Source organism: Pithys albifrons, chromosome 1 (genome assembly GCF_047495875.1).
Source record: "Pithys albifrons albifrons isolate INPA30051 chromosome 1, PitAlb_v1, whole genome shotgun sequence".
Taxonomy (NCBI): Eukaryota; Metazoa; Chordata; class Aves; order Passeriformes; family Thamnophilidae; genus Pithys; species Pithys albifrons.
In genome coordinates, this window is record NC_092458.1 from 66,328,170 (window position 1) to 66,349,519 (window position 21,350).

At 40.5% G+C, this 21,350-nt stretch overlaps 2 protein-coding genes across 5 annotated transcripts in view; one reads left to right on the top strand and one right to left on the bottom strand.

Annotated features, from left to right (window-relative positions):
• Positions 1–8,896, top strand: part of FLT1 (fms related receptor tyrosine kinase 1) — a 115,561-nt gene extending 106,665 nt beyond the window's left edge. Inside the window, exons 26-30 of the mRNA XM_071553300.1 lie at positions 201–306; positions 400–530; positions 927–1,011; positions 1,866–1,957; positions 6,851–8,896. Coding sequence (XP_071409401.1) covers positions 201–306; positions 400–530; positions 927–1,011; positions 1,866–1,957; positions 6,851–7,043 — 607 coding nt within the window. The 3' untranslated portion in view covers positions 7,044–8,896. The remainder of the gene's footprint in view (positions 1–200; positions 307–399; positions 531–926; positions 1,012–1,865; positions 1,958–6,850) is intronic.
• An 861-nt stretch (positions 8,897–9,757) lies between these two features.
• Positions 9,758–21,350, bottom strand: part of PAN3 (poly(A) specific ribonuclease subunit PAN3) — a 78,787-nt gene continuing 67,194 nt past the window's right edge. For all 4 annotated transcript variants that reach the window (XM_071553323.1, XM_071553329.1, XM_071553337.1 and 1 more), the window contains 5 exons: positions 21,211–21,350; positions 20,335–20,464; positions 16,493–16,557; positions 15,671–15,809; positions 9,758–12,686 (listed from right to left, as the gene is read on the bottom strand). In XM_071553323.1, the coding sequence (XP_071409424.1) occupies positions 12,546–12,686; positions 15,671–15,809; positions 16,493–16,557; positions 20,335–20,464; positions 21,211–21,350 (615 nt within the window). In that variant the 3' untranslated portion in view covers positions 9,758–12,545. The remainder of the gene's footprint in view (positions 12,687–15,670; positions 15,810–16,492; positions 16,558–20,334; positions 20,465–21,210) is intronic.

Below are 21,350 nucleotides of genomic sequence, written 5' to 3' on the forward strand. Positions count from 1 at the left end.
AGGTTTTCTTTTTTTCTCTCTCTTTTTTTTTTTTTTTTTTTGTTTTTGTGTGTGTGTGTGTGTAAAGTTTACTGTTTTAGGAAGAGATCTCAATGGTGTTAGAGAGAATCTATTGGTGACAGGCTGTCAGAGACTGTGCTGCCTTGGATCAGACTGAGCTATAACCTCACCATGTGCTCACTTTTCATTTGTCCTCACAGTTACCAAATCATGTTGGACTGCTGGCAGAGCAATCCCAATGACAGGCCACGATTCTCTGAGCTGGTGGAAAAGCTGGGTGACCTGCTGCAAGCAAATGTTCAGCAGGTACTAATGTCACAACTGTGTGCTGTCACCAAGGCAGGGGCAACTGACCACCTGGTCCCAGGAATAACACTTTTATTTCTTGTTTGCATGTAGGAAGGCAAAGACTACATACCCCTCAGCACAATATTTACAACTGAAAGTGTGTTTCCCCTTGCATCTGACCCTACGAGCAATGAAAATTTTCCGGCTACGAGATCGAGTTGTGGAAGCACTGAAAACATCAGGTGAGATATGAATGATTAAGACTGTTTGTTGGGGCTGGTAGCTCACTGCATAGCCTAGTTTGGACCTTGGATGGGAGAAAACACTCAGGGACAACCGACATGGCCTGTGTGTCCCACCAGCCACTGAGCCACCCACTGGGCTGGGACAGGTCTTTGAGTGTCCCTGCACAGGGGTACCTTCAGGTCACAGGGTTCAGGCACTGTGAGGGGGGCAGCTGTGTGCACCCCATAGCTGGGGAGTGAGGTTTGGGTGGGATCTGGTTAACATGTCCTTTTTGTATGACCTACCTTGACGACAATTGGGAATTGCTTAAAGAAACAGAGAAATATCCTGTGCTTCCTGCTTATGTGCTTCATACTCTCACTAAATATTGTCCTGCTCTTCTTGTTGAACAGATACATAAATACTTCCAAAATAAACGCCCCTCAGTGCATAAAGACATTTGAAGATCTTCCCATGAAGAAAACACTTGTATTTAATGTAAGTGACTCCTGGGCCACACAGTGCACCATGTATTTGTTATTTGTGCGACAGAATTATACAGGGATAATCAAGACAAAGGGTTACTGCTTTGTTAGCTCTACTGATACAAAGTGCAAGATTAACTGTGCTTGCAACAAGATGTTATCCCACTACCTTACAAATTGGGATTGGCAGATCCTTGCTGACCACACCATAGGCTGCAAACTCTCCTTCCCTGATTAACAGTGGTCAGTTCCAGTAGGTCTATAAGGTACAGCTGCCAGAGTCCCACCTCAGTCCCACTGGTGTAGGAAAGACACTTAAAATCCCGTGGATTTGCATCTTCATCTGAATAGTAGTGCACAAATGAGAATTGTGAGTAACATTTCCATCAGAGGTCCCTAGTAGGAACAAGTCCTGTTATCAGATGGACAGGCTGGGGACAGGTCTACTAATGAGACATACATACAATTCTGGTAGAGGTGCACATTGATGAGAGGCTGGTATAACCATTTAGTGACCCAGTTGTAAGCATTAAGCAATAGAAGGTGGGAAAGGCACAGTGGTCCTTAGATGATTGAAATAGTGGCTTGCCAGAACCTCACATTGCATGTAGACACTTTTCTTCTAGCACCCTGTATCCGCATTGACAGTATGTGTTTGCTGCACCCCAAAGCAAGGGCAATTTGGAAAGGCACCATTAAATACCTGGGCACGGCAGCACCTCCAGTAGCGAGTAGCTGCTGTCTCCTAGAGCACTCTCAGTATTGGTGATCAAATGGATGATGGAAATCAGACCAAAGAGGAATTGAATCCATTGTAAATTCTACAGTTAACACCTAATAGGATTGCATCTTTTTTTTTTCTTCAAGGATTATCAAGCAGACAGTGGGATGGTGTTGGCTCCAGAAGAACTGAAACGCTTCACATGGACAAGCAGCAAGCAGAAATGGACGCTCTTTGGGTCTGTATTTTATGTTCCCTTCACCTCATGTTTTAGAGGGCAAAGGAGGATTCAAGGTCCTTGTGCTAAATCATGCCTCATCAAAGTAGCTGAGGTGTCCCCAGTCCCTGCAAATACCCTTGGTGAGAATGTGTCCTGCTCGGCTGAATCAGCAGTGGATCATCTCCCACACCTAACCCTCTATATGCCTTTGAGGAAGCAAGTAAACCACAACCTCTTTGATACACATCAGCAATATGATTTATTAGCACTCTACTGATCTGCCTAAGCCTCAGCTTAATGCCAGGCTGGACAAATAGGTGTCAGAGAGCACTAAGCTAAGGTAAGAGGTAGGTAACTATAGGAAAGAGACCATTGATAATAGGAGAGGAGGAACGTGTGGCTGTGAAGGATTTGTAGTTGTTTCTGCAAGTCCCCAAGGGCACCCAAGGGCTGGGACAAGGATCCCTGTGCTTGCTTTTGCTCTTCTTTTCCATGACTCAGCTAAGCACGGCTCATTTAACACCCGTGGGCTCAGGATGCTAAAGTGGCAAGTTTACAATAGATGGATGTGAGGGCCTCACTTCTCTTCCTGCCTTTAAGCACTTGAATATATTGGCCATCTTCCTCCACCTAATTCCTGACAGCTGCCCAAGCAGGGAACTAGGGCTGCTCTAAGAAATGAGTTGCACTGACATGAACTCTGTGTAAATGGGAAGTGTTTATTTTCTCAGTACCGGTGCTCTATCAGTTCCCAGCCACTGCCAAGCTGGCAGTGTCCTGGTTTTCAGCTCACTGATCTCACTCAGTCCAGAGACTGGCCAGACCCAACCCATCGTTCATCTCATGCTGGCAGGAGGTCAAGGCCATACTGCCATCCTGCCTGTGCCAAACTTGTCAGCAACTTGCAGCTGGGCAGCCTGGGAGGTGTAGCATTGTCTTGATGAACAATTGGAGCTGGATGAAATGTGCAGTCAAAGCAGAGACGGCTCACTTCAAGAAAAGTTCCAGTGACTAAGAGGGCATTGGTTGATAGCACAGAAATACGTGTATGAGAGTGTGCACACACACAGCTAAAACACACAGCCTGGGCAAGTGTGCTACTGGCAAGAGTCTGCAGTTGAGCACTGCTCATGCGTGGCAAAGCCAGGGCAATACAAGCCACTCCAAACAAACGCTCCAAACCCTTTCTCCTGCCTTGACCTTTCATAAAACAGGCTTGTAAGCAATTTTACGGTACTTCGGTTCTATTGAGGCACACAGTCTTTGGAGGAGCCAGGTACTATAGAGCTTGGAATGTGTGGGTATTACATGGCTCCAAAGGATGCAATGATCCCTAGAAGTAGTTTAACTTACTTTTACTCTGTGTAAACATGACATTTCTCAAGGCTGCTGTCAGCTACAGAGACAACATGGCAAACTCCCAAAATGAAATCTATGAAATGCCTTTTCTTTGCATGGCACAGAATGCATGAAGTGTCTCCCAAACATCCCTCCAGAAGTGCTTTAAGGGGCATTTTTAGCTGCAGAAGGAAAAGGAATGTGGTTGCGAGAACCTAAAACCTTGGGGAAACAGAGTGGTTGACTGAGATCATACAAGGTCATCTGGCCTGCAAGTTAAACAAGAGGTAGTGTAGCACTGTGCCAAAAACCACTCATGTATGTGAATGCAGGCGGTGACCCTTTAGTCTGCACACATTCCTAAAAATGGTAGTTTCTTAGCTAAGCATCCTTTACTTAGGCTAAATTGGAGCAGTAAATAAATACTCCTAATATTTGTACTGAGCAAGGTGAAGCCTGGAGTGGTTTGACACATGTAGACTCATCTCAGCAGATGCTTCTTCCCTTGCAACTCAAGCATCCTCCTCTGTGGTTCTGTGCTCTTGTGCTGACATTTCAGTTTGGCTTACCTTGCAGGGACCTGGTTCAGATTGCAAGATTACCATAAGAACAGCCCCAAAAAAGTTCCTAAGCGAGCAGTAGCAGCTGTCAGGATAGAATCATAGAATCGATTGGGTTGGAAGAGACCTCTGAGATCATCAAGTCCAACCCTTCGTCCAACCCCACTTTGATTGCTAGATCCTGGCACTAAGTGTCATGTCCAGTCTCATCTTAAAAAACCTCTAGGGTCGAAGAATCCCCCACCTCTCTGGGCAGGCCATTTCAATGCCTGACCACTCTCTCTGTAAAGAATTTCTTCCTGATATCCAACCTAAACCTTCCCTGGCAGAGCTTAAGCCCATGCCCTTTTATCCTACTGCTGGTTGCCTGAGAGAAGAGATCCCACCTGGCTACAACGTCCTTTCAGGTAGTTGTAGAGAGTGATAAGGTCTCCCCTGAACCTCCTCTTCTCCAGGCTAAACAACACCAGGTCCCTCAGCCTCTCCCCACAGGACTTGTGCTCAAGTGACTGTGCCAGCACCGGGCTGAGGAAGGGTTTCACCCCGCTTTTAGCAGCAGCTTGCCTACCATTAGATCTCCTTCCCTGTAACAGCTCTCACACTGTAAACCTCACAGTGCAGTTTAGGACACAGATGTAGGTAGAAAGCACTCACAACAGTGGGCCAGTCCTGAACCAAGGCTGAGGGTTCAATGGGGCTGTGCAGGCTGGCCTGCCTTTTCCTTGGATTCCATGGTTCCCTGCTGTCCAGACACAAACATTTGGGCCCAGCATGGTTTTTGCTCTGTTCAAAGCCATCTAAACTGATATTCCAGCCAGCCAGGTGGCGTGATGCTTTTTTGACCAGCACAAGGGGTGTGTGTGTGTGTCCTGGAGCACAGCCCTGGAGAATTCAGACTTTGTGGAGCCACGTCTGCCATGACAGGGCTGAAGAACTGCATAGAGTGGAAGGAGCCAAATGTAGTGCATCCTACCTGTCCCCAGAAGCACAGCCAGGATTTGTTTCAGAGGCAACTGAGCTGACTGCAGGAGAGAGCCAGTATGTGCAGTAGTGCTCACTCAGTGTGACCAACCCAAGAGCCAGGCTCAGGGAACAGCAGAGCAGGGAATCAGCCTATATGACAATACCCCACTGCCCCTGGCAAGTCCCCTCCTCTTGTCCTTCCAGTTCTCCTGTGTAGGGAAAGGCACTAATGCCAAAGCTCAGCCTTGGTATCACTATAGGAAAGAGCAGCAGTCTAAACCTCGGTGAGCCCACAGGCCCAGGTGGAAAGAATCCCAACTGCAACCCTCTTCTAGCTTTTCAGTATTGATGAAAAAGCCCGAACCAAGTAAACCAAAATCCTTGGGCTGACGCAAACCCTTAAGCCAGAAAAACAATGAGAATTCCACCTCCTGTGAGTTGAGAACAAGTGTCTCAAGAGCCACAGCCAGCCTCTAACCTCACTCTGGTCCTGAACATGTCAGGAAAACAGCAGCAATTTCCTCCAACAAACAATCCCAATTAAAGACCTGCTAAACACAGTTTCCAATTACATTACTAGAATGAAAAGAAGATAGACCACAGCTAGAAAAGCCTTTACTGACTGTAAACTCAGTCTCAAAATGAAGCATGACTACAGATACCAAAAACCCCTTGGGCTCCCTCAAAGCTTTTTGTGGGAATGCATGCCCAGGTACAGCAGTGCACTCAAAATTAACAGATGGGGTGGTCTTCTTGGGAGGACCTTTCCATTTTCAACAGCAGGACAGAGAACATACTCCTTCAAAAGTACACAGGTGTGTGATCTAAGAATCTGAGAAACTGTGACATCTGAGAGAAACTGTTACTTCTCCATTTCCTAAACAGGAACGGACCTGTGCCACCAGTTCCATACTTTTACTTAAAGAGCTAACAATGCAAATTAAAATTAAAACTAAAATCCTGAGCTCTGAAAGCCTCAGCAGATGTTCTGTCTGTCTTCTCTGGAATCCAAGACTAAGGCTGCCAACATTCCTGACCTTATACATGGATTGTCCATGAACTTATAAAAATACAGGGGAGGGAACCTAATTTTAGACATTGTTGTCCAGCACATTTACATTAGGATTTCAAATGTAATCAATGATGGAAAATGCTCTGGCTTGTCATTTATGTCTACAGATACATCTTTGGTATCCAAGTTCAATGGTGTGAAAATTCTCTTTGCCTTAAGTTTATTATTGAAAGGTCCTTTTAAGCACTGCAATCTTTGAATATGGGTGAGAAAGTGCTGTAAAGTAAACAGTGTCTTTAAGAGTACCTTGGTTAAGAAGATATTAAACCCTTCTTTGTAAAGGGCATCTTATAAAAGGCAGCCTACAGGATAACTGGTCCTTTGCAGGACAGGAAACCACTAATTCAAACCAGCAGTTCATGTCAGCTGCCAAAAGAAGCCCAAGAGCGGAGATGCCAAGACCTCATGCCCTTCCTCACAAGCACTGGCTGTTTATTTTAGAAATGCATCCCAGCATTAGGCTTTGAGAACACCTACACTAGAAGTTTTCTATTTTTGCTCCAAGGCTTGAGATTTTTTATTACTTCACTCCTGCTCCAAAAAAACCCATTTCCCCTTGGAAGAACATTTAGGTGTGGGCACCCTATGGGGATGCACAGATGCCAGACACTTCCCCCTACTTCACCCTGCAATGAAGTTTCACTCCTCAGCACCTGTCAAAAATAAGCCACTAGAGCTTAGGGTGAGCAATTAAGTACTCCCTGCAAACACCAAGACTGATACAATGAACACCTTTAACAGTGATGTTCAGTTACAGCATCTCTGTTCAAAAGAGGACTCCTGGGGAACACAGGAAGGCTCCTTCGTTCCTCTGTTCAGTACTCCTGTTGAGCAAGCCCATCAACATCAATGCCCTTCCCATCACAGTAGAAAGGGAATGATATGAAAGCTGCTTCTTGTAACCTGGCTTTGCTCAAGTCACTAAAACAAATGGCTTTACACCTTAAGTAAGCTCACAGTGACACTGCTCTCTTACAGCGTTAAAGGTGCCAGCAGGAGTAAGGAGTCAGTGCTTTCTGGAATAACCAAGCCAAGAAGCTTCTGCAGTTTCAGCTGTGACCAGCTCAGTGACTCCAAGCGAAGATATACCTATGGTAATGCAATGCTGGAGAAAACGAAAGCAAGCCATTCTCCCCCTCCTATTGTTCATTATTCTCAGCCACCTGTTTAATTACTTCTAGGCCAAGATCTAAATATGCATTTAATCCAAAAAAGTTCTTATGAAACAGTCAGTTTAAAAACTTTGACCCAAATGATTTTAATTATTATAAAATTTAAAAAGTTATCATAGGCTTAATCACAGTGATCTGCCTTTCTACAGATCGCAACAAGCATATTCAAAATACAGCTATATACTACTGCTTAGGCCTAGACTTTCCCAAATGCTCAACATAAATAGCTGCTGCTAAAAATGCCCACTGCGTCTGCATCCAGGAAAACCTGGATGGTCATTCATTACAGAGAAAACCAGTTCACTGTTTGGTCCCTGGTGGCAGAATGGTATTTCATGCTGTAGTCCCCCAGCTCTGCTCAGGCTCAGGTGCAGCACTGCTGTTCCAATCAGTACAGGCATGCGGGAGCCCTATAGAGCCAAGAGCCTACATCAGGCACTGGGGCATTTGCACACTATTGCTGGGGCACATGTAGTGCTGGAAAAGAAAAGCATTTTTCAAGAAAACAGAAACAAGAAACAGGACACAAACTATATTTTTAATGAAAACTACTTTGAGAAACTTGAGGGAAGGCTGATGGTCTGGGGAACACGCTATTTGGGAATGGGGCATTATATAGATCTTACTTCTTCAGATGGCAGACATGGTAGGGAGCCTTGCAAGGCAAGAATTTCAAATGTCTTGCTAAACACAATTGATAAGGATAGAGAAGAACTACGACCAGAGCCAGGGCTGCAACAACAGGGAATACATATCAATTCCTTCTGGATAAGCCTGCTGAAATCAAATAAATACCTTGAAGTTTTGCACTTTGTCAGTATGCCAACACACACACACTGGAACCAAACCACAAGCTAGGTATGTTAAAGCCAAGCTCTGTCCACAAAAATCTTGTGGACCTTCTAACACTGCACTGATTGTATTTTATTTACGAGAATCTGTCTGAAAAGACAGGATGGCTACTAAACTGCATATACTTTAAATTAATTGATCACTAGAGGGTTTGAAGAGATTAGTTAGAAATTACAAGACAATCTTCCCATAAAGTTAGGGCAGCTTTTCTACAAAGACAGGTAAATTTCCAAGTTAATTATGACTAGGTATGTACAGGAATAAAAATGTATCATTCATTTGCAAGAGACTTTTGTATAACATCTCAGAAACAGTATGAATGTTCTTTGCTCAAGAAGCATTAGGATGCACCCCGTCCTTTTCACCTTTGAATGCAATACTAAAATGAGAGCTGGCCATTTAACACAGTAGCACTGGTATATTCCAAAGCAATTACTGCCCAATCTCAGCTTCTCATGGTCCAGTAAAAATATATATTAAGTCAAATGCTACATGTGATATGGTCTTGACCTGTTAGAATTCACCTTAGGGGCTGTGAATGTAACCCACTAACAAACTTAAACGCAAGTGACATTTTGCATATTTACAAATACAAACTATCTTAGATATTCAAATAAAATAAATATGTACCACTACTTCTAAGCTAAGTGTCAATTTCAGATCTTCCTGGCCAAGAGATCATCAGTTTTATGTATCTATTGCACTCTCTCTTGCTGATAAAGTATGTTTGACATTTATCAAAACTGAAGTTCAAGAACTGTTTCCTAACTTGAATTGAGAATAGTTGTGGGATGATGCATCTCAAAGAAGTGTTTGCACAGTGTAAATATATAAATATGCTTTTTGTGCATAAATATTTAAGAAAACTGGACTACAAAGATTACTTTTTTATGAACCCTCTAAGTGTCTTCAGTTGTGAATAACTTCTATTTTGTCTTGCATTTTCTGTCTTCATATAATGTATTTGACTGCCAAATTCATATAATAAAGTTTGCTTTTGAAAGAATTCAGAGTTCTGCCAGTGTCAAAGACTGCTGTGGCAGATGACAGCATTGGGCAGCACAAACACATCTGGCACAAAATCCCACAGACTGGTTTTGTGAGCAAATGAGAATGTGGAATAATCACACAGAAGGCACACTTCTCACACAGCAAAGCAGATACAGTGAGGGACATTTGAACAGTTCCCTGTGTGAGGGACATCCCCTAGGGTCAGCATATTTAACAAGTGTTAACTGCTGTCTAGAGGCAAAAATGCAACTCTGACTCTGGGAGAAGCAAGGTTTCAAGGTAGGGGAAGACTAAGCACCTCAAGAACAAATATTCACTCAACCACCCACCATGCCAGGTTCCATCTGCAATTAGAAGATCCACAACAGACAAAAGGACAGCAAATAGACCTAAGGCAGCCCCAGCAAAGCCTGTTCTGAACCTACTGTGATGTGAGGCAGCACCTCAGGCCTGCGTAGATGCTTTCTCTTCTTCAGAGAACCTCCACATCCCCACCCCATCTAGAATACAAGTACTGACTTGGGAGTACTTGAGCGGAGTTTTCAAAATTAGGGCTTATCTAGTAAAGCACACCTCATCCAACTGAATCGGATGGGATCTGACTTGGGAGTTAAGGAAATACGCATGAGAACAACTGTAGTCAACAGCACCTGTAAGTTTTAGAACATCTGATACACTCCAAGTGGCAAACACTAAATGCAATTTGTGACTCTTGATTGCTTAAACTCTGCATTGCAGGCAGAATGAATCCAAAAGAAGTATGAGACAGAACGAAATACAATTCTGGCACCACAGTTGAAAAGCTCTGTATCCAACTTCAGAACTTCACAATGTCAAAATAAGGCCACAATACTTCTGGTATTCTTTATTAAAAATACTGCTGTACACATGAACAATGAAAACAGGATTAAAGATGAGTAACACATATTGGGATCATGACATTAGAACTTAACATACTGGTGCTTTTTAGGGGAAGCAGTTGACACCTGAATTACCGAAACAAGGACAAATCAAAAATACATAGGTACCCTCAACAAAATATTTACAATATAGTAAATACAGCAACAGAATTCAAAACAGGTACAAAAATTAAAATGACCAACAGATGATTTCAAAGGTTGTCCCTTCTGTGCTTTTAGCTGTAAAAAATAGGAAGGTCAGAAATAAATTTCCCATCTGGGAGAGCACATCCTGGTGACTCTTCTTTTAAATACAGATACACAGTTTTTCCTATGAATGCATCAAACTACAACTTTAGGACAACCTTCTAAATGGAATTAAAATGGGGTAGAAGGGCTCTCCCCCAAAAAAACACCCAAGCTGAACTTCAGACTGTTCAAATCATTCCCAAATATGGACCAAATAAAATAAATAGAAAACAAAGCTCAACTTCTTTTTTTTATGTATTACCTGACACCAAATATTTTCTGGCTGACATTACGTATGAAAACTTATTAGCTGTCTACCTTTTTATTTTTAAACCAAGTCCTGAGGTTACTAGGGGCTGAAGCAAACTGACATTATGCAAATACACACAGGTTTGCAATTTAGACATGTCTTGCAGAGGGTGTGCTGGTCTAAAAAGGATGAGAATTCAAGCCCTATTTTACCCCTGCCTTACACTTCCATAAAATATTGGTCCACAAATTAAATTTTCAAAGGTTCCCAAACCCCACAACAGAACAGATGATCCCCTTTCATTTTCAAAGAAAACAATACTGGAAAAAACCTCAGCCCGCTTATAAATTAAGCATTCCATATTTCTTCTAGAATACAAGTACTTCTTTTTTGTACAAAAGAATTACAATATGATTTGTCAAAAAACATAGAAAAGACAGCTGCTCTTCCTCAAATACATGAGCTAATGATAAAAGACTGTTTTGCATGTTCACTTTTCAAAGTTCCTGTTCCTTTTATATTAAAAAGAACATTCTGGCAACTGTTACCATTTGAATATTAAACATTATGTTCCTTTTAAAATTGCAACAATAATCGATTTTTAAACTCAACAACTGATGCTACCTAATGTGGATTCAACCACATTTTCTAACATGTGTAAAGCATGTCCCTAGTCTTCAAAGCTTTCGATGTGAAGAGAGTTGCTTTTTTCTTGATGCAAGTCTCAAGGCGGAGAATCATTTTAAAGCTTATAAAAGTGGACAGAGAAATATTAAAAACTTCTCTGAAAACTACAAATATTGAGAATTATTAAAATTGATGTCAGTAACATCAGTTGCAAGTGCTTAGAGTCTGTCCTGACCTTTTGAGTTTCCACATTTTCTTCATGGTGAGCACCCAGTGCTATTAAAACATTCAGTGCTGGGAAGGATAGATACAGTCTTCACTACTGCTTTAAGAAAGGAAATTCCTACATATTTGGCAGTCTTCAGTATCAAAGTGTAGGTGTTTAACTAGAAATCCCATAAATACCCAAGTTTGGAGACAACTGCATGTCCAAATATTAGAAAGGTAATAGAGGAGGAAAATTCCAGACTTTTGAGACTGAATTACTTCAGGAATATTCATGTGTTGAGTATTATCAAAAGAAATATTACTTTGGGCTAAGCAGTGACTGCAAAGGCACAGCAGATCATTATCCCTCCAGATTCAGGCCGTAAAACTTGAAAAGCTCTTGATGCCAGACAACTGCTGTGTTTAGTTAATCTTCTTTTAACAGTGTCTTTGTATCTGTATCCAGTGTAGCGTACCATAATAAAGCTGTGGTTCAAAGAACAGAACTTTATACAAAAATTATACTGTAAATAACCTAAAGTAATACACTCCTGAAACTTCAGGCATTTGAACAATTTCTTTAAAAAAAAAATCTATTAAAAAAACTGCATAAATGTAAATGCTTCTGACTACCAGGAAAACATACAAACAGTTTTTAAAAGGCGCTGGTTGTGTTTAGAGCAAGTTTGATATGCTCCTTAAATTACAGATGTTTACAATTATGTTATTTTCGTCACTTCGCTTAGACAAAGTTGAAATCAAATAACAGGGGACTTTGTTTCCTTTTTGTCAATTCACCAATACTTGACTGGTTTTAAAAGGTTTCATCTTCTCACATTTCTTTGAGCTAACAGTGGGTGGCATACAGAGCTTGCATACAACACACTTTTACAGAGGTTACAAACTAAACGGTCATTAATAGAACACAATTTCTATTAAATTATTTACCTGGTCCTTTATGCTATTCTGGGTGCAAATAATATCAAAAATGAATAAATTTTGCTATATCTTCAGTGACAAAAATGTATCCCAGAAATGTCCTTGCAAAGAGTTTCCCTTAAGTATACAATGTGGCAAAACTTCAGAGATCAGAAAAGTCTTAAAAAAATTAAAATTAGTGCATATACAAGTGGAAAAAATAAAAGTAGGAACATCATGCACCTGATGTGTTCCTTAATCTAAAATAAATTCTTCACAGATAAAGCCTCCAATGGCAGCCTTAGCTCTAGGATAAGTGAAACATTCTTCCCTTCAAGTAACAGTGTACCTGACTGAAGTGCAAGCAGCTTTGCTCATCTCCTGTTTGTTTCCCAAATGTGAAATGAGATGACAACAACAATTCAGCTGTAGTGCAATTTGCTATTGGTTAAGTTCCTCAGCAATGTCCTGCATGCTTTCAGCAAATACTACAACTGACCATTTGCGGCTGCAATCAGTTCTTGAAAAGTATTTTCAAAGCAGCGTTTTAAATCGCTGTAAGTTACCACAAGTACACTCTTCTCATCTCTGGAAATGAGGCTTATTTTTTCTGGCACACCAGCATCTAACTGTAACAAGAATGCAAAAGATAAAATAAAAGAAGTGTGAAAGAAATGGAAAAACATTTCCCCAACAACAAAAGCAATCAATTTCTTGGCAAGTACATTGTTATGATGCAGTTCAAATGTGCTAACAGCACAGAAAGGAAAGATCTGAATTGCACTACAATGTTCTTGCCAAAATATCGAGACATTTTTGTCTTAACCTGATGGACATTCCAGACCTTAGGACTAATTACCACTGTTTTCTTCCCTTTCCACAAAGCTAATAATCCTGCAAAGCTATCCTTCCCTGTGTAGAAAGCCTAGCAAAATTTTCATATATCTCGTGAAGCACAAAGCTACGTTTGATGTTACATTTGCACATACAACCCACAAGCCTCCAAGTATGGTAGGTAAATTACTTCTTGCTCACTCTAAAATGAGATAATGGATGGATCAGCACCAGGTACTCTCAAAACTGGTAGAAACCCAAACCTCCCATTTCTGGCAGTACTGGAAGAAAAATAGTTGCTCCAGTTCCTAAACTGTATGGCATATTTCATCCCTTAGAATAAAAGATTACCTTGGTATAATCCATAACCAAACAGATAATTTAGTGTTGAAGATTAAAGTTTGTTCTACATTTGTTTTCACGTTTTGTTCTAAATTCTCAAATTCAATACATACTTTAGAGATGTACCATTGTATCCTAATTTGGTACAGAGGAATATCCTACTTTACATGCCAAAGCCCCTTACAACACTGGACCTTATCCTCACTTTGCAAGAAATGTTCACCAATGGAGCACTGTCAGACTCAGTTACAACGCAAAACTTTTGTTACTATGTTTTAGTCCATATGTTGATATTTCCAAATACTTGACACTACAAACCTTTTTGTTCTAATACAGAAAGTGGGGCAGAGACAAATGGAATATGACACTATTGATCCAATCTTTGCAAATAAAACCCCAGCAGGTTCAAATATATGTATTATAATGTTGTACCAAATAACAAAACACTTAAATTTGCTACCAAGATGTTCCACTAGCTGCTATCTGGAGCAACACAGTAAATTATAAATTTCCCGCATTTGTATTCTAAAAAAACATTATGAGCAAAACCTTAAAAACTGGAACCTCTGCATTTTAAAGCTGCTGCTTTGTGAATAGCTTCAGAAGGACAAAAGCAAGCCAACTAACTTCTAATTTTTGTAGAGTAGGATAAAACCAGCAGTGTCTTCCAACATCCATTACAAAATATGTGTTTGTGAAATATTGTCCATTGTTCATTCCCCTTAGCATCATACAATAAATCAATGAATTACCTTAATTAATGTAGGATATGGAAGAACTGTATTAAGAAAGCCACACAGCTAACTAGAAACATCAATATTTATGGCTTGCTTTCTCTCCTCCTGTGGAGGCGTAAATCAGTATCTCAGCTGAAAAGATCCCCAAAACACCACATTGAAAAAAAAATAATTTTCTTTTTATCAACAGGGTAGTTTTCATTCAAAAGGAATGCTTTTGGAGAGTAGCAGGGAAGCCCAAATAAACACTTCTACTAGTACACACTATAGTATCAGAAGTGTTTTTTAGAGTGTATTTCTAAAGTAGAGTTCTGTGAGTCTTACATTATTTGTGTGCTGAGCCCACAACCACAGAAGAGAAGAGCCTCTGTTTAAAAAGGTAAGCTGTGAACATTTATTGAACAAGGCATTCTTTGGCATTGTCTCTTACCTGACCTACGAATTCAGGACTGTCCCCTCTTGCTACAGTACTGTATGGGTCACTGCTTTCAAACCATATGGCATTTCACTGCCTATTTGAATGTCAACATGCTTTCTTTTTGATTTAGCCTCAATCTCTTTAATGTCCTTTTTAAAGTGATTGCAGACACCAACCAGAAAGATAAAAAGGAGGTTAAAGAAATGCACAGCAGTGGTCTAATAGGAGGTTAGAAGCCCTGACAATTTTAGAAGAAGATTTAACTGTAGTTAAGTCAGTTATTACACATCAAAAGATCTGAATATATTCCACGTTTTTTTTGTTTTGAAAAGGAAAGCTGGCTATTCTAATCCTAGAAAAGAAAATACTTGGCACTGAAATGTATTATCAGTGTCTGCATCACCATTCTGTACAGAGTGAGTGAAATGATCAATCAGCTACAAAAAAAAAAGTAGCAGCACCTCATGAGTCTCCTATGAATTAGTGAAGTTTGGCAAAACAATGTAAAATAAGTTGAAAGCTGATCTGCCAATTAAAAAAAAGTAATCAGCTCAAGTACTTTTTAATTTATGGAGCAAGGCAAGTTCTTTATCTACTGAAGATCTTATGTTCTCTCACACATATGCTATTAATCATGAGAGTGCTCAAGTAATATTTCGCTAGTGGTGCAGCTCTCAGGAAACTGCAAATGGCTCTATTAAGTCAGTATTATTGGAAAATTAAGGGCTGGAGAGGCTAGGGAAGTTATTATAGAAGTGGACTTAACATTTTAAGTAATAGGCCTTTTGCAGCACTGTTCTGGATGGCAAGGATTTTGCATAAATTTCTATTGCAGTTTCCCTCCTGCCTCCTACTCTGGTCAGCATAGTTTAGGAATGGATCATCTTGCCTTATAACAATCCTTTGTGATAACTACCAGCAGAAACCTCCCCCAGTTAAAGGGGTTTTATGGATCCTTTATGCTGTGTTGAAAGACCAGAGTAGCATAAAGGGACCAGCATTACTTATCCACAGTATTCAGTGCATTCTAGGATAAGTTAATTCTGCATCTCGTGCTATATTAACAAATTTCAAGTTTCAATATTCATGTACTAAGTTTATTTAAAATATTCATAAATGTTGGAATATTAGCTTAGTAAATACATAGTTTTCATCCAAAACAGGGAAAATAACCATCAGTTAAACCAATGGAATTAACCTGCCAATGCCAACTTGCTTTGCAGTGGGATACTACTTTAAAGAAAGCTAACCCAAAAAAATTCTTAAAAACAAACTGAAGTACCTTGTTAAGACATGAGATAATGTGACTGAGGTCGATCCAAGGAGTACCCGCTTCTGTCACCTGATGGAAAAGGTGATCTCGAAAGAGCTTTAGTAAATACCTGTCGCCAGTTTCTGACCATGTTGGGTCCTTTTGAAACCTGGTGTAAAGCAAAGGCTCACATTAAAGCTCAGTGAGTTAAGAAAAATCAAATCCCACAGACACACATGACTCTTCAATCTGAGTTTTTATTACACTGCTAAGCCACCTATTATAAACTGCAATTAAATTACAGTCTGCCCCTGTCACAAACAGAAGATAACACACTTAAACTTTCTCAGCTCCTAAAGCACCTGAAGCTAATGCTACAGAAAAATAATGAAAGGAAGCAAGAATTATCTGCAACGAGTTTAACATGTAAACGTTAGAAACCAGCATTATAAACACAACTCTAAGTCTATGCAAAAGCATGGAAAACAGACCATGAACTCCATTTTTATGCAGTTAGTTGATAAAAAACAAGCTGAAAATTCACTAACTTAAAACCAGTATCTACACCTTTTGCTACAGTTGGACCAGCCTATGGATTTCCTCAAAAATTACTGAGAAACCACACTAAATACAATGAAGCAACTTTGCCATATCTGTTTGTAGCCTTTCCCTCTCCTTTATTTACAATTTTGGTCAAAGCTGTTTATCTCATTTTTCTCAAGGCTTCTTAAAAACTCCTTTTTCCAGGGGCAAATATAGGAAAAACTTTTAGCTTGAATTTATGAGGGAAGGAGCACTGCATTGCAAACGAGGTTTTACATACTCCAAAACAAGAAAACAAGTATTTCTTACTCTGGCCTCTCATTGATTGTTCCCAGTTTTGCTAGAAGCCTAAACAACCTTCCATTTTGTACCTCCTAGAAAACAAGAAAAAGGTTATTAGAAGTTTATGAAATATAAAATTAAGACACTTATTTGCAGAAGATAGTAGTAATGCCAATAAAGCTCTACTAATTACAATGATTTATTTATTCAAAGAAGAGAGTATAATTTTTTCAGAGATCAAATGCATTGTATTGTGGTATGAGTAGTTCAATGCTCATTTTAGCAAATTATAATGTGAAGATTCAACAACTAGTGATACCTTGCTGCCCCAGCAGAACTGGATCAGGCAATCTATTTCTTTGTGAAAACATAAGTCTATGCTCTTGGCAGCCTATACTTACAGGTATGCTAAAATACAGTAAGTTAAACAAGAATATGTTAATATATACACACACAGAGTTACCAAGATATGCAGAAGTAAACAGTACAATACCTTATTTCAGGTCAAGATGAGAAAGAACATTATCTACCAGATTTGTTTTTCAGAAAAGCTTTGTAGGCCATTATTAGCAAATATTTAGCAACAATATCATCCAACATTCAAATTATAATTGATTCCAAATAAAACCGTGAAACAAGTTTTTCAAAAAAAGTTTGATTCTAAGTCTTAAAAAGAGCATAAATGCTGGGTCCCTAAATGACATTGAGGTTACATAGAGGCAGAACATTAGAATTATAGATGCTTAGAGTACATGTAACTGAAAATTGATTTAGTATGTTTTTCCACATCACTTAGGATACAGTACAAAGAGTCCATTCCAGCTTACATTAAACAAAAGATTAATTCACAGCGTAAGTCAAAGCTGTCAGGAGAAGATTCCCTCTTGATATTATTCACATTCTCCAATGGCCCAGCTCTACAACATTATTCATGCTATGATGCATCTCATTCCATGCATGATCATATTGATTTCAAATGAATTCAGTCTGGAGTAGATTACTGTGCACAGCTGGGTAAATAAAGTAGGTCAAGGTGATAACAGCTTGGCCTCCGACAACCTATGGGTTGCAGACTTCTGTTACTAGACTAAAGCCACATTGCAGAACAGCTTGTACCACTGCAGTAGCTACACTTAAAGATGGACAGGGCAAACCTACCTCGTCAGGCTAGCCAAGGTCTATTATTTGGTCTACTCTTCAAATAATTGTTTGGTATGTGGTGAAATACACAAAAGCCAAAATCACATCTACCCAGATTCCCAGCCAGTGGTGATACAGCTGAGCAACAACACTGGCACTAAGTCTCCAGGTAGCCTCTCTGTAACGCAGGGAACTTTTTTACACAGCGGATTACAGGGCTTGGATAAATGAGGCTTTGACTATGTTTTGGTTTAGCTTGGCAAAATGCCAACTGCTCAACAATCCACCAAGAGTTCCTCCCCCCGGGAAAGGGATAGAGGAGCAGGGGGGGAAATAAAAAAATTTTAAAAAAAGAAGAGGAAAAAACCCCCTGAAATGGCAAGCTTCTTATATTTATACAAAAGAGAGACAATTAAGAACAGAATATTATATATAACATATATACACGAATGTGTTAAAAACAACAACCACCACCACTGAGTCACCCACCCAAACAACACAGACCTCCACCACCTCAGCCCACAAAACACCCCAACAAACTCCCCCCAAAAGGATACCTGGAAAGAGAGGAGAAAACCAATGACAAAAGGGAAAAAAAGAGTACTTCCCAAACCAAACAGCTGTGAAGTGGTGCCAAGGCCCAACACTCCCAGCAACAGTGATGGCACGTCCCCTCAGCACCCGGCCATAGAATCATAGAATCGACTGGGTTGGAAAAGACCTCTGAGATCATCAAGTCCAACCCTTGGTCCAACTCCAGTCCATTTACCAGATCATGGCACTCAGTGCCACGTCCAATCTGCGTTTAAAAATCTCTAGGGATGGTGAATCCACCACCTCTCTGAATACTCTCTCTGGAAAGAATTTTTTTCTGATATCCAACTTAAATTTCCCCTGGCAGAGCTTAAGCCCTTGCCCCCTTGTCCTATTGCTGAGTGCCTGGGAGAAGAGAGCAACCCCCACCTGGCTAGAACTTCCCTTCAGGTAGTTCTAGACAGTGATGAGGTCATCTCTGAGCCTTCTCTTCTCCAGGCTAAACAACCCCAGCTCCCTCGACCTCTCCCCATAGGACTTGTGCTCCAGTCCCTTCACCAGCCTTGTTGCTCTTCTCTGGACTCGCTCCAGCACCTCAATATCTTTCCTGAACTGAGGGGCCCAGAACTGAACAGTACTTAAGGTGTGGCCTCACCAACGCAGAGTACAGGGGAAGGATCACTGCCCTGGTCCTGCTGGCCACGCTATTTTTGATACAGGCCAGGATCCCATTGGCCTTCTTGGCCACCTGGGCACACTGTTGGCTCATGTTGAACTTCCTGTCAATTAGTACCCCCAGGTCCCTTTCTGCCTGGCTGCTCTCCAGCCACTCTGTGCCCAGCCTGTAGCGCTGCAGGGGGTTGTTGTGGCCAAAGTGCAGGACCTGGCATTTGGCCTTATTGAACTTCATCCCATTGGAATCAGCCAATCTCTCAAGTCTATCCAGATCCCTCTGCAGAGCCCTCCTGCCTTCCAGCAGGTCGCCACTCCCTCCCAACTTGGTGTCATCAGCAAATTTGCTGATGATGGACTCAATCCCCTCATCTAAATCACAATAAAGATGTTAAACAGGACTGGACCCAACACAGAACCCTGGGGAACACCACTAGTGACTGGCTGCCAGCTGGATGCAGCTCCATTCACCAGCACTCTCCCCATGAAGGGGAAGAGAGCTAGGGTCCTCCTACACCTTTTATACTTCATTTGACATCAAAATGATACGAAATATCTCTTTAGTTGCTTAAGGTGATGCTTGTCCCCTTCAATCCACATCACACTCTCTGGGCCTGCTAAACTGAGGTCTAGCTAAAACTAAAGCCAAAACTACCACAGATTGCTACAACATGGATATGATGAATATAAAGGTGTGGAAGGAAAGAGATGGCATAGAAGGGTCACTGCTTTCTGAAACATGAATGTTGCAGGACTAACAAGGTTTCATGGCTTCAATAAAACAAAGTTATTAACTACATACAAACCACTCCCAGCATCAGAAGTCCCTAAACTACAGATGACTGCATGCTTGGACAATATGAGATTAAAAAAAACCAACAACAAAACCCAAACATACATGCTAGTCTTTTCTAATACTCTTCCCAAAGCTTCTGCTTTGGGAGAGTAATGAAAGGAGGGCACTTAAGGCATACTACAGCTCTGATGTTACCAAGGATGTAATAGTACAAATAAGTTACAGTAAGACAGCTGATTAAGAAGTGCTATTTATCACTGTCAGGTAAACAGCTACTGCCAAACGGGGGGCTAAACAACAACTTGGATTTGTAGTAGCTCTGCCCACCTGCCAGTGGTAATCAACTGCTACAAACAACCTGACTAAAAATCCAGAATGCTTAATGCTGATTACAGGACAATCTCCATCTTTGCTACAGGAGAGGGTCCATCTGCCCGGCTTTGTGCTGGCACATAGGGCCAACTTAACAAGAAATAATCTTAAACATGTTTGGAGAAGGATTAGTAGTTGATTCTGAGAGAGTGGGCACCCAACATCTAGAGGCCTGCATCCACCACAGATACCGCCTGGCTCTTTTACAGCTCTTTGCTTCTGATAGATTTCAGTATCTTCCACGAACAGAAGGGAAAAAAGTCCACCATAAATCGGTAGAAAACATTCTCTCTTAAGGTACAGCTGTAAGAATACTGACTACAGGTTTTTCTGTAGGAATTGCTACATGATTTACCTTTGCTAGGTCTTCTTCTATAACATCATTTCGCATCTGCGCGGCATCCAACTGAGTATAGAATCGTGCACCAATCATAGGCATGATATCATTTACACTGCGAAGCCTGTTTTGGTCAGTCAGCAAATACCTGCCAAAATAACCCAACCCCCAAAAGATTACTTAAACATGATGCAAATGCCAGAGATTATATCTTATTATGATAACTATTTGACTTTTTTTGTTTAATACACAAATTTGATAATTTCTGTGTTTCTTAAAGTAAGATATTAGATAAAATGTGCTAACTTATATGTATATGTCTAGTCAGTTATTTATACAAGGTAGGAGTGTACTTTCATGAAAATGTGCAGTTCACCCCACTCAAATAGCAAAAACATACCCAAATAGAGAAGACATGCTGATTCAGACTGTAATGCAATTGTTTTTCAAATGAGGGAAGGAGCAAAGATTTCTACTTTTCACACTTAGGCTGCAAGAGGAGAAAGGCTGACTGCACTGAAACAACACAAAATAATATGCAGCCAAGAAAAAATAGTACTCAACCTTTTGGTCAAAAAAACAGTGTGCTTATTTCTCAGTACCCTCTGAAACTGTAAGATGAGACTAATATATTGCTGTTGTAGAGAACAGGCCATAAAGACCAGTACTGAAAACAACTTAAAATGCTTGTTTTGTTTATACTTCTAGTTCTTACTAGGAGCTTTACTGGCATCTACAAACAAATTTTAAATTGTAATGGTCAACAATGCATTGACTGCACAGAGAACTCAGTAACAATAGTTATACTGGAAATCTTATTTGCATCTAAAAATACCATTTATAATTTGTATATGTAAAAAAAGTAGTAATTCCCTATTTATTAAGCACACTTACAAAATTAGATTCTTCAGATCAGAGGAATAGTTGATTGTCACCAGTTCCATTGCTTTCTGCAAATTCTCTCTCTGAATTCCTGATAAAGAATTGCAAGCCAAAGCCAACACAACTTTCCCCAGGGAGATCAGATCTGCTTG